At 40.8% G+C, this 12,147-nt stretch overlaps 1 protein-coding gene across 2 annotated transcripts; it reads left to right on the top strand.

Annotated features, from left to right (window-relative positions):
- The first annotated feature begins 379 nt into the window (after positions 1 to 379).
- On the top strand, positions 380 to 10,281 carry LOC130691447 (neuromedin-K receptor-like). Of its 2 annotated transcripts, none has more exons than XM_057514398.2 (10): positions 380 to 938; positions 1,047 to 1,084; positions 1,158 to 1,231; positions 1,322 to 1,423; positions 3,395 to 3,529; positions 4,225 to 4,305; positions 4,376 to 4,526; positions 4,654 to 4,850; positions 5,028 to 5,170; positions 9,332 to 10,281. In XM_057514398.2, the coding sequence occupies exons 1-10, from the start codon at positions 422 to 424 to the stop codon at positions 9,739 to 9,741; spliced, it is 1,848 nt and encodes a 615-aa protein (XP_057370381.2). In that variant the 5' UTR covers positions 380 to 421; the 3' UTR covers positions 9,742 to 10,281. The 2 variants fall into 2 exon arrangements, with proteins under 2 accessions (XP_057370381.2, XP_057370380.2); XM_057514397.2 differs by lacking the exon at positions 9,332 to 10,281 and adding an exon at positions 7,802 to 8,980.
- The last annotated feature ends 1,866 nt before the right edge of the window (positions 10,282 to 12,147 follow it).

Below are 12,147 nucleotides of genomic sequence, written 5' to 3'. Positions count from 1 at the left end.
CAATTCCGTTTCGGGAGGCGAGTGATATGACGCATTCGTGTCTTTCTTATGACGGTTATAGGTAGAAACGGGCGTACCAGTTCGAATTTAACAGACTCAATGAACTGTTCCCTATCGCTTTACTGAGCCATTTCTTTTCATTGACCAATTTCGTGACGATTCAGCGATTCAATTCGTCCCTTTCAGATGAATAGGGTCTTCTTTCCACGGTCATTAAGGATTGCTAGGAAAAATTTAACAAGAAGAGTACATACAGTTCATCTTTTATAGCCAGCAAGATTACATCCTCCCTGTAGTGACACCATAGAAATAGCGCAATACTTGTTTTCTGTTTGTTCTTTTAGCTTAAAAATTTGACTATTTTCTGTTGGTTAGCAGGTTGGATGTGGGACCATTCTCAACTGAAACAAAGTTGTGGATCATGAACTTAATGGTCGATGGCTCTCTACAACGGGTGGACGACCATCAGCTACGCTCTCGCGATTTCCTCTTCTATCTTCTGCGAGATTCAACCGTCAACAACGCTCACAATCACGGAGAAGTTGGCAATCTCGTCAATGTCACGCAGAACTTGTTAGGTTTCTTACAAAGTGATGTGTTGCTGTTGAATGGGTTAGCGCCATCGTACTATGGCAGTGATACGAGTGTGTTCGGTGGCCTGGACAACGTCACCACTGCATGGGCCGGTGATTATGACCAGTGGTATTATGCCCAGTCGTCAGCTTTCGTCGATTCCAGAACGATGAATGTTAGCAGCAGCTACAGTGAGAATGACTATGACTTCGTTGGCACCACGTATAGTAACAATGACGTGTCGGAGAACTACTCGTCGCCTTATCTCATGCCATGGCCACAGAGGACTTCCTGGATCGCCATCTTTACCCTGATGCTCTTTGTTGCTATTGTTGGAAATACTTTAGTTGCCTGGATCGTACTCGGTTAGTCCAAATTTGTATTCGTGTCTTGCATTTTCTGATCGGAACACTTGGAGAATAACGCGTAGTTTGCATTTTGTTTCCCACGTTTTTTTTTTCTTCGAATATTAGCCCATCGAAGAATGAAGACAGTCACCAATTATTTCCTGGTGAATTATTTCTTTATTATCAGATAAAAAATTATTCTCTTATTCATTTATGATGCTACTATCAATCCCACAGGTCAATTTAAGTCTGGCTGACTTGACAATGTCTCTGTTTAATTGCATCTTCAATTTCACCTTTATGCTCAACAGGTGATTTTAGTAAACGAGTATTCAAGAACAACTTTCCACCTAACGCTAGTATTTCATTTTAATTGCATTTTCTTCTTCCCGTATGTTCAGTCATTGGCCATTCGGAGGTTTTTACTGTACCGTTAACAATTTCATCGCCAACGTCACAGTTGCAGCTAGTGTCTTTACACTGGTGGCAATCTCTTTCGACAGGTACGAATAACCCAAAAACACGCAACTTGATCGCAACTCCCACGATAATCTATGCGGTCAAGGAACCGATGTACACAAAAGAATATAAAAAAGGGAAATATTTGTATGAGCGACTGTACAGCGCTTGTCGCTATGCTATAACGGATACATATCGATCCACCTACAATCATGTTGGCTCAGTTGTTTTCTAGATCCGCCTGAGTTTCTAGACAACAGTAGCCATTTCTGTTTGCCAAAAATAGAAGCGTATTATATTTATGAGGAAAACAAAAGGCAAGAAAAAAAAAAGAGAAACAAGTATTGCCTGTGATCGATCTGCGACAAAAAAAAAAGGAAACATCAGAGAAAGAAATAGAAACAGACAGAGGTTTCACATTTTGATGGTCGATTTGGCTTCGTGCTTTCGCCATTCCGTTGCGCAGTTGATGTTGAAATTAAAGAATGTGCTGGATGTTCCCCAGTAAAAAAAAACCATTGATTTCGTCGTGAGGGTTTCAAACAAATATAAACTTAGATCTTTGCCGCTTTTGGTTGACTAGACGGTGACAAAAGAGAGGAAACATTCTGCAAAAAGAACGTGTGGGCGACATGTCTATGTTTCGGGGCGTTAGGAAAAAGTACAAGATGGGACTTTTTTTGCTTTTATCGACATTTTCACGCTTTTGATGTTTGACACTGGCCTTCCTCCGCTTGTGGTATACATTTTTTAGAGACATTTTTAGGGATACAGTAAACAAAAGGCACAGAGGGACTGTGAGTAACTTGTGAAATGAAACGGCCAACAATCCATTTCAAGTAGAGCTTATGCATATACGATAGTCATAAAAGATATTCAGGATTTTTTTTTACGTACAACCCAAGCGAAGAGGGAAAAATGTTAAGACAGGAGAAGCTGTTTCTCAAGCCCATTTTTTTCTCCAAGAGTATGCTACACTAAAATGTTAATAGTCTGTGCGATGCATCCATATAGACTTAGCCTTCGTATGTTTTTCATACGCTTTGCATTCGTTATTATGTGCACGGCCCCGCGCGTTTCTTACTACATAAAGCTGCACATATTTTATTGTTCTGCCAATTTCTTTTCCCAAAAGCATTGCTGCCATCTTTGCTCTATTCTCTTCGTTTTCCATTGAAAACTGTCAGACAAGAGCTTTGCGTTTTGTTTGCTGTGCCGTCACGTGTTTCAACAACATCCGTATAAAGATGTGGCCAATGAATCGACAACAGAAAAATAGAAACGAAAAAACAAAACTGTGCATGGAACATTCACCAAAGAAAAGATGGATTCAATTTCGCCCTTATACTGATTGATAGCCCATCGTCTAGACGTTTGCATTCGTCTGGTCACGTTGCAGGCATTGGCGAACGTGCCGAGCAAATTTAATCAGAAGCGAACAACAATAAGATGTAGTTACTGTTAAGTTCGGCACAACGATAAGGAACACTAAATTATTCTTTTGACGCTTGCACACTTTAGTTTGCTCCGTTTTGGTAAATAAAGGGTTCCGAAAATCAAGTTTTTGTTTATTTTGATTTTTTTTTTCTTTCTTCGAAGAGTACAATGCGTTTGTGATTTATAGGCGGGCACTGAGTGCAACAGTGAACAAAGTTAACAACAAAAACAAAATTTTAACCTGCGCTATTGTGGAGCAAGGGTCGCAGTATCGGCCAACTTCTTCTGGGCCTGTCGGTGTAGTACTTATTGTTAAGATGGCAAGTTCATAAGGAACAGAGGATGAATCTTCCCAGTAGCAACGAGTTCAATCTTGGCTGAATAAAAACAAAATTTAATAAAGGAAAAAATAGGAAACTTTTTTGTTTAATCAAAGTAAAATATGGCATCATATAAACATGCAAAATGAACGATTTGGTACTCGAAGAATAGCGGCAGAACATCTCTGCATTGATCTGTCTTTAGGTCACTCGTTCAGTTCCGCACCACTCAATTTACATTTTGTATTGCATTTCTAGGTACATTGCCATTGTTTACCCGCTGCGACCGAGAATGAGCAAATGCATCGCCCGGATCGCCATCAGCCTCATCTGGTTGGCCAGCTGTATCTTGGCCGTCCCTTGCCTTCTCTACTCACAGACAATCTCACACAAGTGAGGAACCTACTTTAAATGCAATATACTCCTTTTTTTTCTTTAAATTGAAAAATACTTTTTATACGCTGAAGTTTGCATGTCTGCTTTCTTATACATCACGTAACACACTATGGCACCAGATTAGAGCAAGCGAATAGCGCCTGGACTTGAAATAGAAAGAGAACCGTACCTTTACTGGGAAAACTTGAGTGTGTGTTTATCGATAAATGTTTGCTCGGAACAAACGTGATTTTCTTGAAAACCAAAGAATACGATTGAAACCCTTTACTTTGATCTCGTTTGGCTTTGACCATTCCACTTCTCGGTAGTGGCTATACAAAATGATAAACAAAAATTTGATCTTAAGCGTATGTAGTATATCTTTTTTTTCCACGTATTCAATTTACCATTGATTATTGCATTTGCCATTCAAAAGATAAGCAGTTTAATCAGAGAGACGCGAATAGCAAAATAATTATTGAATTAAACCTACAGTGACGTAAAATTGCCACGTACATGCTTAAATCAAACGTTTGCAATCGCCATCCAGACTGAAATGTCCCAGAAAAAATATGCAATTGGCGTGAGTGAAGTAGTGCTATTAGCTTGATCTACGCTTTGGGGTTGATCCATTTTTTTCCAACTTGTTTGTAGTAACATTTGAATTCCATCGAGTATGAATAACCTTCTAATTTGCTATCGTTTGCACGCAGGTATTCCAACGGCGAAGTTCGAATTGTTTGTATAGTTGTCTGGCCAGACGGACTGCCATCCGTTTCTCAACAGGATTTCATGTACGTATTGCTATAGGGATGGAATCTTGATAGATCTATTTTGATTTATAGTTATATCTCATTTATATAGATATAATATCATTTTCACCGTGCTCACTTACTTGATACCGGTGAGCGTGATGGGTGTCTGCTATTCGAGAATGAGCTACATCCTTTGGCGGAGCCAAAGTATTGGAGAATTAAACCAACGTCAAGCAGAATCCATTCAATCCAAACGCAAAGTAAGTCTTGATCTATACAATTTATAGCTATCCATATTGAGTTTTCAAGCGTATTTATACCGTTTGTTAACTAGCAAGTTCCTCTTAAAGGTTGATCAATGAATTATTGACTTTCAATCGAAATAAGGTGGTGCGTATGTTCATGGTGATTGTTGTGCTCTTCGCTGTCTGCTGGCTTCCCTATCATGGCTACTTTGTCTACCAGTTCATCGACCACCAAGTCATTTCCTACAAATACGTCCAGCACATTTTCCTTTCATTCTACTGGCTAGCAATGAGCAATGCCATGATTAATCCGCTAGTTTACTACTACATGAATGCCAGGTTTCTTCCCTTGTTGCCTACCAATTTTCGATCTTTACTTTTAAGATTTTTTTTTTCAAAGCAAAGGCGAACGAAAATCAACAAAGGTCTTCTAATTTTTTTTTTCTCATCTTCTTTGTACGATCCTGCTTGATAAATTTGCGTCACTCGCCCGAATCCATTAACCGGACAAAAAAGGTTTCGTCAGTACTTCAAGACGGTGCTCTGCCACTTTCTATGTTGCGGACGGCGACTCTCGACTATGACGGAACTGGCGGGTGCTGCAGCTCATCTCGGACAGCCTGGTCGTCGTTCCAGTCCCGATCGATCGCTACCGCCAGGTTAGAAACGCACAACAGTCGCTGTTTATATATTGTGTTTCGTGTCAGTTTGCTAGAGTTCTCGTATATACAGTATATTAGTTTTTTTTTTTTGCTTGTTGTTGGTGTGCCGATGCTGTTGTGTAGCTCTTGTTTGCCTTGGATATTTACCTGTGCGGATCCGCTCTGCTCTACCTCTCTTTGTGTATAGGCTAACAAATAGTTCTATTTCTATATAGAGCTCTATGTGATCAATGGTCGATGGCTGTAGGCTACCCATCGTTTGTCACGTGACTGATGACTTCCCGTCCCACTAATACACAGCGGCGATTTTTCATTTTGAATTTTCCGGCTGTTAGACTGAAAGAAATTTTTCACTTTACTTAATTGGATTTCTGTAGGCTGTTGGACATTAGTGTATTGGTTGCCGGATTCTCCCGTAATGTCCCTAGCAACTATTATTCTGGGTATAGCTAGTGTTTGTTTTAAATGGATAGATATACTACAAAGATACGTGTACAAGTAGCCCATAACTTTTACAAAGCCAAATTGATTTTTAATCGATTAAACGACAACCTCCCCCCCCTCCGTGTCTAGCTGCAGCTCGCTCTTCTCTGAGCTTGCATTTCTATGCGAAACGCTTTCCCTTTTTTGTTTTGTTCATCGAATCACGCTAGGATGCCCGTCGAATTCCCGTTAGACATTTGGTTGATGTTGCGTTTAGTTTTGATTATTTAGAAGCCAACCTGGTTACCTCGCTATGGAATCCCGTGAAAAATCAATGAAAAACATTTAAGAGTCAATCAGATTGGACGGCGAACATTTGCGGGTGCGTTGGAAATATGCAAAAGAATTAGTGTGATGTGGGCTTCGTCACGCCAGCAATGTGCGGCGTCAGACCGTGGGCGTGCAAGTTTTTCACGCTACCAAGAAAGAGGGACGTTTGCCAGAATTTCCATTAAAATGCCAAGCCGTATCAACTCGTCCATAACAATCGAATCAGCTGCTGCGATCTAATCCCAATGCTGAAATTGTTTTAAACTATTTTTAGTTCGAAACTAGGGATTTTTTGCAGCCGCTGGCCAATGGCACTATTACATTCTCTCATGCATTCGACAACAACGAAATAAACAAACTGTAGATTAAAAAGGTGTTTGCGCCAGACAGCTTGTCTATATATAGAGTGGGAGGTCTAGCATAGCTAACAGGATACATCTTTGTTGACGTACTTTGGCTCGATCGAAACCAGCTTTGATCTTGATCTAGGCTATGAGTGTACATCCCCAAGTATGTTGTGCTAAACATTTTGCTTAAGGAACATTCTGCTTTCTGATCTTATGTAATGGCTTCAACCGTTGAGACCAAAAAAGTTGGACGCTTGGGGGCGGTATTATTTTCGGGCGCAAAACTCTTTTACAGGAAAAGTTCGGTACAACTTGCACGCGTTCTTTGGATATTACGTATAGATCGTGACCTACAACTCTTTGTTCCGTCTCTTCTACACTCTTCGTTGGTCTAGGAGCTACTTAATTAGACGCGAAAAGCCAAAACATTTCTCTCTGATGCTTTTGTGTGAGAGGTTTCCCTTTTACGTGCAAACTCTTGTCACGAGGAAAATAGGATCGGCCGGATCTTATTGGCCCCATTGAAAGTTATATAGCTGTAGCAGTTCACGAGTCTTTGACGTGGAATTAAAAAAAAATAATAAAAAGGGAAATCAAGGCGACAGGAAGAGATCGTTATGTATAGGTCCAACATTTACAAAAAGTCTTTTTCTTTCATCGACAAAATCAAAAAGGCATTTCGTAACAACTGCTTCCTTATACCTTGTTCTTGTTGACTGACACATAATGTGAATAGATTCGACTATTTTTTTTTTTTTTGCCACGTTATCTCAGCAATGGATTAAGCCAGCCGTATTTCTCGACGCTGTTGTATTGAAATTTAAAAGAAATCCTTTGAGTGTTTTGAATTATCAAACCTTTGGGCTTTGCTGGCGCTTGTGTATCGATTTAGGAAGTATTAATAAGATTCATATGGAAATGAATATAAATCCCTATGGGGAGACTTAAGGAGAATATAAATTCGTTCAGCATTTTAAAATTCTGATGACTTTATAGCGCATCGATCGTCTGTTAGAATTTCCAGCCCCATTTTGATGACTAGAAAATGTTGATTTCTACTGAAAGAAAATTCTTTTACGTTATGAGTCATATGCTTTTTTATTCCTGTAGTTGGATACCTGTGGTAGATGCGATCGACATATGTAGGTCTACCAGCATAAGATCTTCAACGTACCAAACCTATGCGATAATGAAAATATTTGTTCCACGGCTAGGAAAAATATGCAACAGCCATTGGCAGCATTAATGAATATTTCCACATGCAGGCTTTGCTGAACAGAGTGTACAAAACTTACATATAATTTCTTATTGTCTTGGTAACAATGTCGGCGTTATTATTCAGTTAATTGGCAGCTTATTTGTATACATGAAATAGTGAGAGAAAATGCGTAATGGATTCAGTAGTGCTAATAGATGGCTGCCTCGGTACGCTTTTCTTTTCGTTATGAATTATATGAAATTCATTGAAGACAATTATGGGCGTGGTGACGAATTCTTGTGCGTCCCCTTGTTGTATGTCTAAATCCAGGTCCGATTATGATTCATCATGGTCTGCGGTCACGACAGAGCCACAGTGGACAAATCGGCCATCCCAATGGATTGTGCGGAGTCGTCCGCCATCAACCAGACCATTCCTCGTCGTCGCAGAGTAATTCGCGTCATTCGATCCAGCACACGGGACATCAACGTTGCCTCATTTTTGGAAAGTTCCACGAGCCGCATCACAAACAGACGCATCCAAACCACTTCCATCATCAGCTCTATCAGCATCCGTCCTACTATTCGCCAGATCCAAGCGACAATAGCGCTGGCGCCATCCGCTGGATTACGGCGCGCAAGAACTTTAACTCCGCCTGGCTGCCGCTGACGACGTTGTCAGCACCGCCATCGCTCGAGATTTACAACTCGTTGACTCATTGCCAAAATTATCGGCACGCCAACCGCAACGGATACAACAAGGAAAACTCGCTCTGGGCCGACACGAAAATCTAATAAACCGATACGTCACCCATGGCAAATAGAGTTTAGAAAATTGTGCTGCGAGAAGCTCTCGGATCGCTTGAATTGTGTTTCTGCGCACCGAGTTTGGGAGCAATCGTTCGATAATAAAAAAAAAGGCCGATTTATGCGGAATATTAAATTTCGGCGGAACGTAGTTTCGTAAAAACGAATTCCGTAAGAATTGGAGAGTGTGCAACTTCCAGGATTACACATCGGCTCGCGTGGTTTGCTCAGTCCTATAATTCCCTTTCATCCTATTCTGTGCATAGCAAATTTTAGCTTGTTGTTCTATGAAATAATACATGATTAAGAGCTGATTATTTTTGGATTCGATAGTTCTAAATCGTTTGCGCAGTTTAGAGAATCAAGAAAGTGTAAACTAGTTAGACTATACAAAGCGAACCACACCTCTCACAATAAGATGAATAGGATTAATTGCAGTACAAATGTGTGGGTAACGTCAAAAGAATTCAACGTTGATTGTCATGACCGCTCTGGTGAATGCTGTGATTTTTTACAGAAAATATATACCTTGTCGTGAAGCACTATCCGCTAAGACGGTGTTATCACAAACACAATCTGAACAATAAATTTATTTTTCTAAAGGAACAAGACGTTTTTCATAAGCTGCTCGTTACGTCATTTTTATAAATCGTGATATAGATTCGCCAGTCTCCTGGCTCGTGTTCCGTAGATGCTATACGTCTTTCCCAAATGCCAGGATCACTTACATATTCTGGCCTGTTATGGATTTTGGTTTTCAATGTTTTTTGTTTAACTGTTGCTTGCTGCGATTTGCATATTGTTTTCCTTTTCCCGTTCGAACCAATACAAAAACAAAAACGTCCTCTGTGAACGCGCTAATTTGTTTTTGCTGTTCCTAACCTGTGTGTTACTAATCTGACGATATCCTTTCAAATTAGTAGGAAACAAAACATTTCTATCTTGTTCAATTAAAGCCACTTACGATATGGTGCGTCTATAAACATACTCACATATGACTCTCTACGCTTTCTTTCTTGTTTTTCTGTTCTCGATCGATATGTCGCATTGACAGGGAGGAGCTACGCATTGGGTCCCAACGTCGGGAGGTCAGCCCACACGAGTAGGACGTCGTCGGCAGCCACATCGCCGATCCTTCGCCATCGTAATAACCATCGACATCGAATCATCCGCTTCAACACGAGGCGTTTGATCATCTTCCATCAGCGCATTACCAGCCAGAATCTCCACCAGCAACACTCGTCGGAGATCCCGCTAGTCCATCGTGATAACCTGTTGCTTCCTGGAAATAATCGACGTCATCAACAGCTATCGTCGTCTCCGACTCCGACATCGAGCAATTTGGCAAAACCGGAGGCCCAAAATGCCAACAAAGGCGCAACAACCGTGACGTGCACTGATCAAGATTTGCTTTCCGACTCGTCGCAAACGAAAAACACGTCGGTTATGAACAGCTACTTGTGACACGGCCAAGATTTCCGGCTTATTCTTCTCTTTTATCTTCGTGTTCAATTGGATTTATTTAGCCGTAAACTGGCCGTATACTTTTTCCAAAATGGGACTCTCAAAGTAGGGGCGTCCTAAACGAGATCGACGACATTGAGGATCACAGTGAAATGACGATAGATGGAATTCTGTCTAACAATGTTCTGGACAATCGTTTCCCCCATTCTTAATGGTGTCGCCCAGCAGCTGGAACGTTCGTTTTGATTGGACTTTACTGAGAATCATATTGGCTATTCATAAAATTTCTCTTAGGTATCATTGTCACATTTTTTTTCTTTTTTTGGCGAAAGAGGGAGAGAAAATATCTTTATTGTGTTTGGATTGCCTCTATCTAAATCCGCCTCCGCTTCTTCAGTGTATGTTGTCAATTACGTAATACTGTGCTACGTCATACCCAACTTTCATGTTGGCTGCTACGGTGGATGGATCTATTGTCAATGACTTTCTATTTCGTTTCGTAAGATGCTTGTCTAATACATCAATGTTTCCACATTCTGATTCTGAGAGTGCAGCCCACGGTACCAAAGAAACTTAAAATCAAGTCAGCCGCGAACGACGTCTCTCATAAACAGGAAAACGAAACATAAACTTTGAAAGTAGAGACAGTCCACATGGCATTATTTCGCCTTCAGCTAGGAATGGATACGTAATCTTTACTATGAACGGGAAAACTATTTGATTTAGCGAGAGAGGGACGTTAATTATCTGGTGGTTGTTGACAATACGAATAAATAATCAAAGTGGGCATGCAATCTACTGTAATTGAAAGAAGACTCTTGAAAAAATGGGAATGATTTCCATTTGCTTACAAAAGAACTGGGTACGTTTTTTTTTATTCAGTTTGCGTTGATCCGAATGACGCACAACGATCGTTGAATATTTCATCGACTGCAACAGCGATGCCAGTCAGCTAGGGCGCACGCATACCATACCTGGCCTAATGGTGTACGACCCACAAATGAATGGGCTTTGGTGGTAAGGAAAACATTAAAGTTAAAAACATCTAATTCGGCTAGGAAAAGATTTCCCTTTTATTCGGGTTTTGTTCCATCTCTTTTCGAAGTTTCTCGGAATCAACTGGAAAGTAGATTTCATTAGCGTGCACGAACAAAAAGGAATCGGGAATCGATTTCGTTAAGCATTCCCGTTGCGTGTACGTCTGCAAGCCTCGTACAACTATGTTCAATTGTTCGAGATACTTTGTATTCTAGATTTGCCGTTGTCCAAGCATAGCAATGTGAAAAATCATTGAAAATCGGATGCGCTTCCGAAATCCTAACGGAGGCTGCGTCAACCTGATGTAATGCTCTGTTTCCCTCCCGACCATTTAGCTTCTGATCTGACACGCTAGATAGCATCGTCCTGCGATCTGAACTTGCACGAAAAACGTAACGGATGCGGGCCAAACGAAAAGACCCTAAGTGCGATTGGGTAACACCTGCAAACCATACAAATGAGATGTGGTGAATGACAATATTTTTGCAATGCAGTTAAACCATGGACACTGATGGAATAGCCTTACGATGCCGTCATCTGTGACCGTAGACGCTCGTAATCTATTGCTCAAATGTAACCAAAGCTCCGCATTCAGAATGCGCTACTGCATCAGGACTATCCCACTCGCATATAGCGATGTAACGTGCATATCAAATAAATTCTTTTGGGTTGCATGGTAAGTAACGCCCACACGTATGCGCCTCTTCCTTTATCCACAACTTTCTGGAACTTCTTTCAGCAAAATTATTTAATCTGCCTCTCTTTCCTCGTCGTCAGCGAAACTAACTTTTTACTTGTCGAGACGCAAGGTGCTGCACTCCATTTCGACAGAATCTGCTATACGGGAAAGATGAAGAGGCCGCATTGTACAAGGCGGTATGAATTCATTCATTCATTTCAACCACTAAGTTCCCGTACACAGCAACCATCTGCTTGTTATTGTGACATGGCAAAAGAAAATTTATTAAACAAAAAACGAGGGCAAACATATTAAAAAGTAATACAGAAAAATGTGGAAAATTTTATTGCTGACGGCGATAGGTTCTGCGTGTCACGGTAGTCACGAAACACTGCATACAATATGAGTTAAGACGAAAGGGTTTGGATGTATACGTAATCACTTCATTCGGATCGGGGCTGTTCATGGGGCAATCTTTAAGTTGATCGTTCCTCGTCGCCTCTTTATCTATCTCGTTGGACTAATAAAAGACCCTCCTGCTGCTTCCATTTCGTCCGTCTGAAAAAAAAGGTAGAAAAACTTGGCACGGAAAGCCCGTTCTTTTATATCGATTGAGCAATTTCTTCTTTTCCCCGTGAGCAATCCGCCTAGCCAGATTTTTATTTGGCTTCGTGACGGCGCATTTAACC

This window comes from Daphnia carinata, chromosome 1 (assembly GCF_022539665.2).
Source record: "Daphnia carinata strain CSIRO-1 chromosome 1, CSIRO_AGI_Dcar_HiC_V3, whole genome shotgun sequence".
In the NCBI taxonomy this organism is placed as follows: Eukaryota; Metazoa; Arthropoda; class Branchiopoda; order Diplostraca; family Daphniidae; genus Daphnia; species Daphnia carinata.
This window is presented reverse-complemented; position numbering and strand designations above follow the sequence as displayed.

Bases quoted from the DNA above. Each gene is read 5' to 3' on its own strand.
- LOC130691447 (XM_057514397.2), top strand. From the start codon at position 422: ATGAACTTAATGGTCGATGGCTCTCTACAACGGGTGGACGACCATCAG. The intron at 1,424-3,394 runs GTACGAATAACC...TTGCATTTCTAG, and splicing joins GTGGCAATCTCTTTCGACAG to GTACATTGCCATTGTTTACC. The intron at 4,306-4,375 runs GTACGTATTGCT...TCATTTATATAG, and splicing joins GTTTCTCAACAGGATTTCAT to ATATAATATCATTTTCACCG.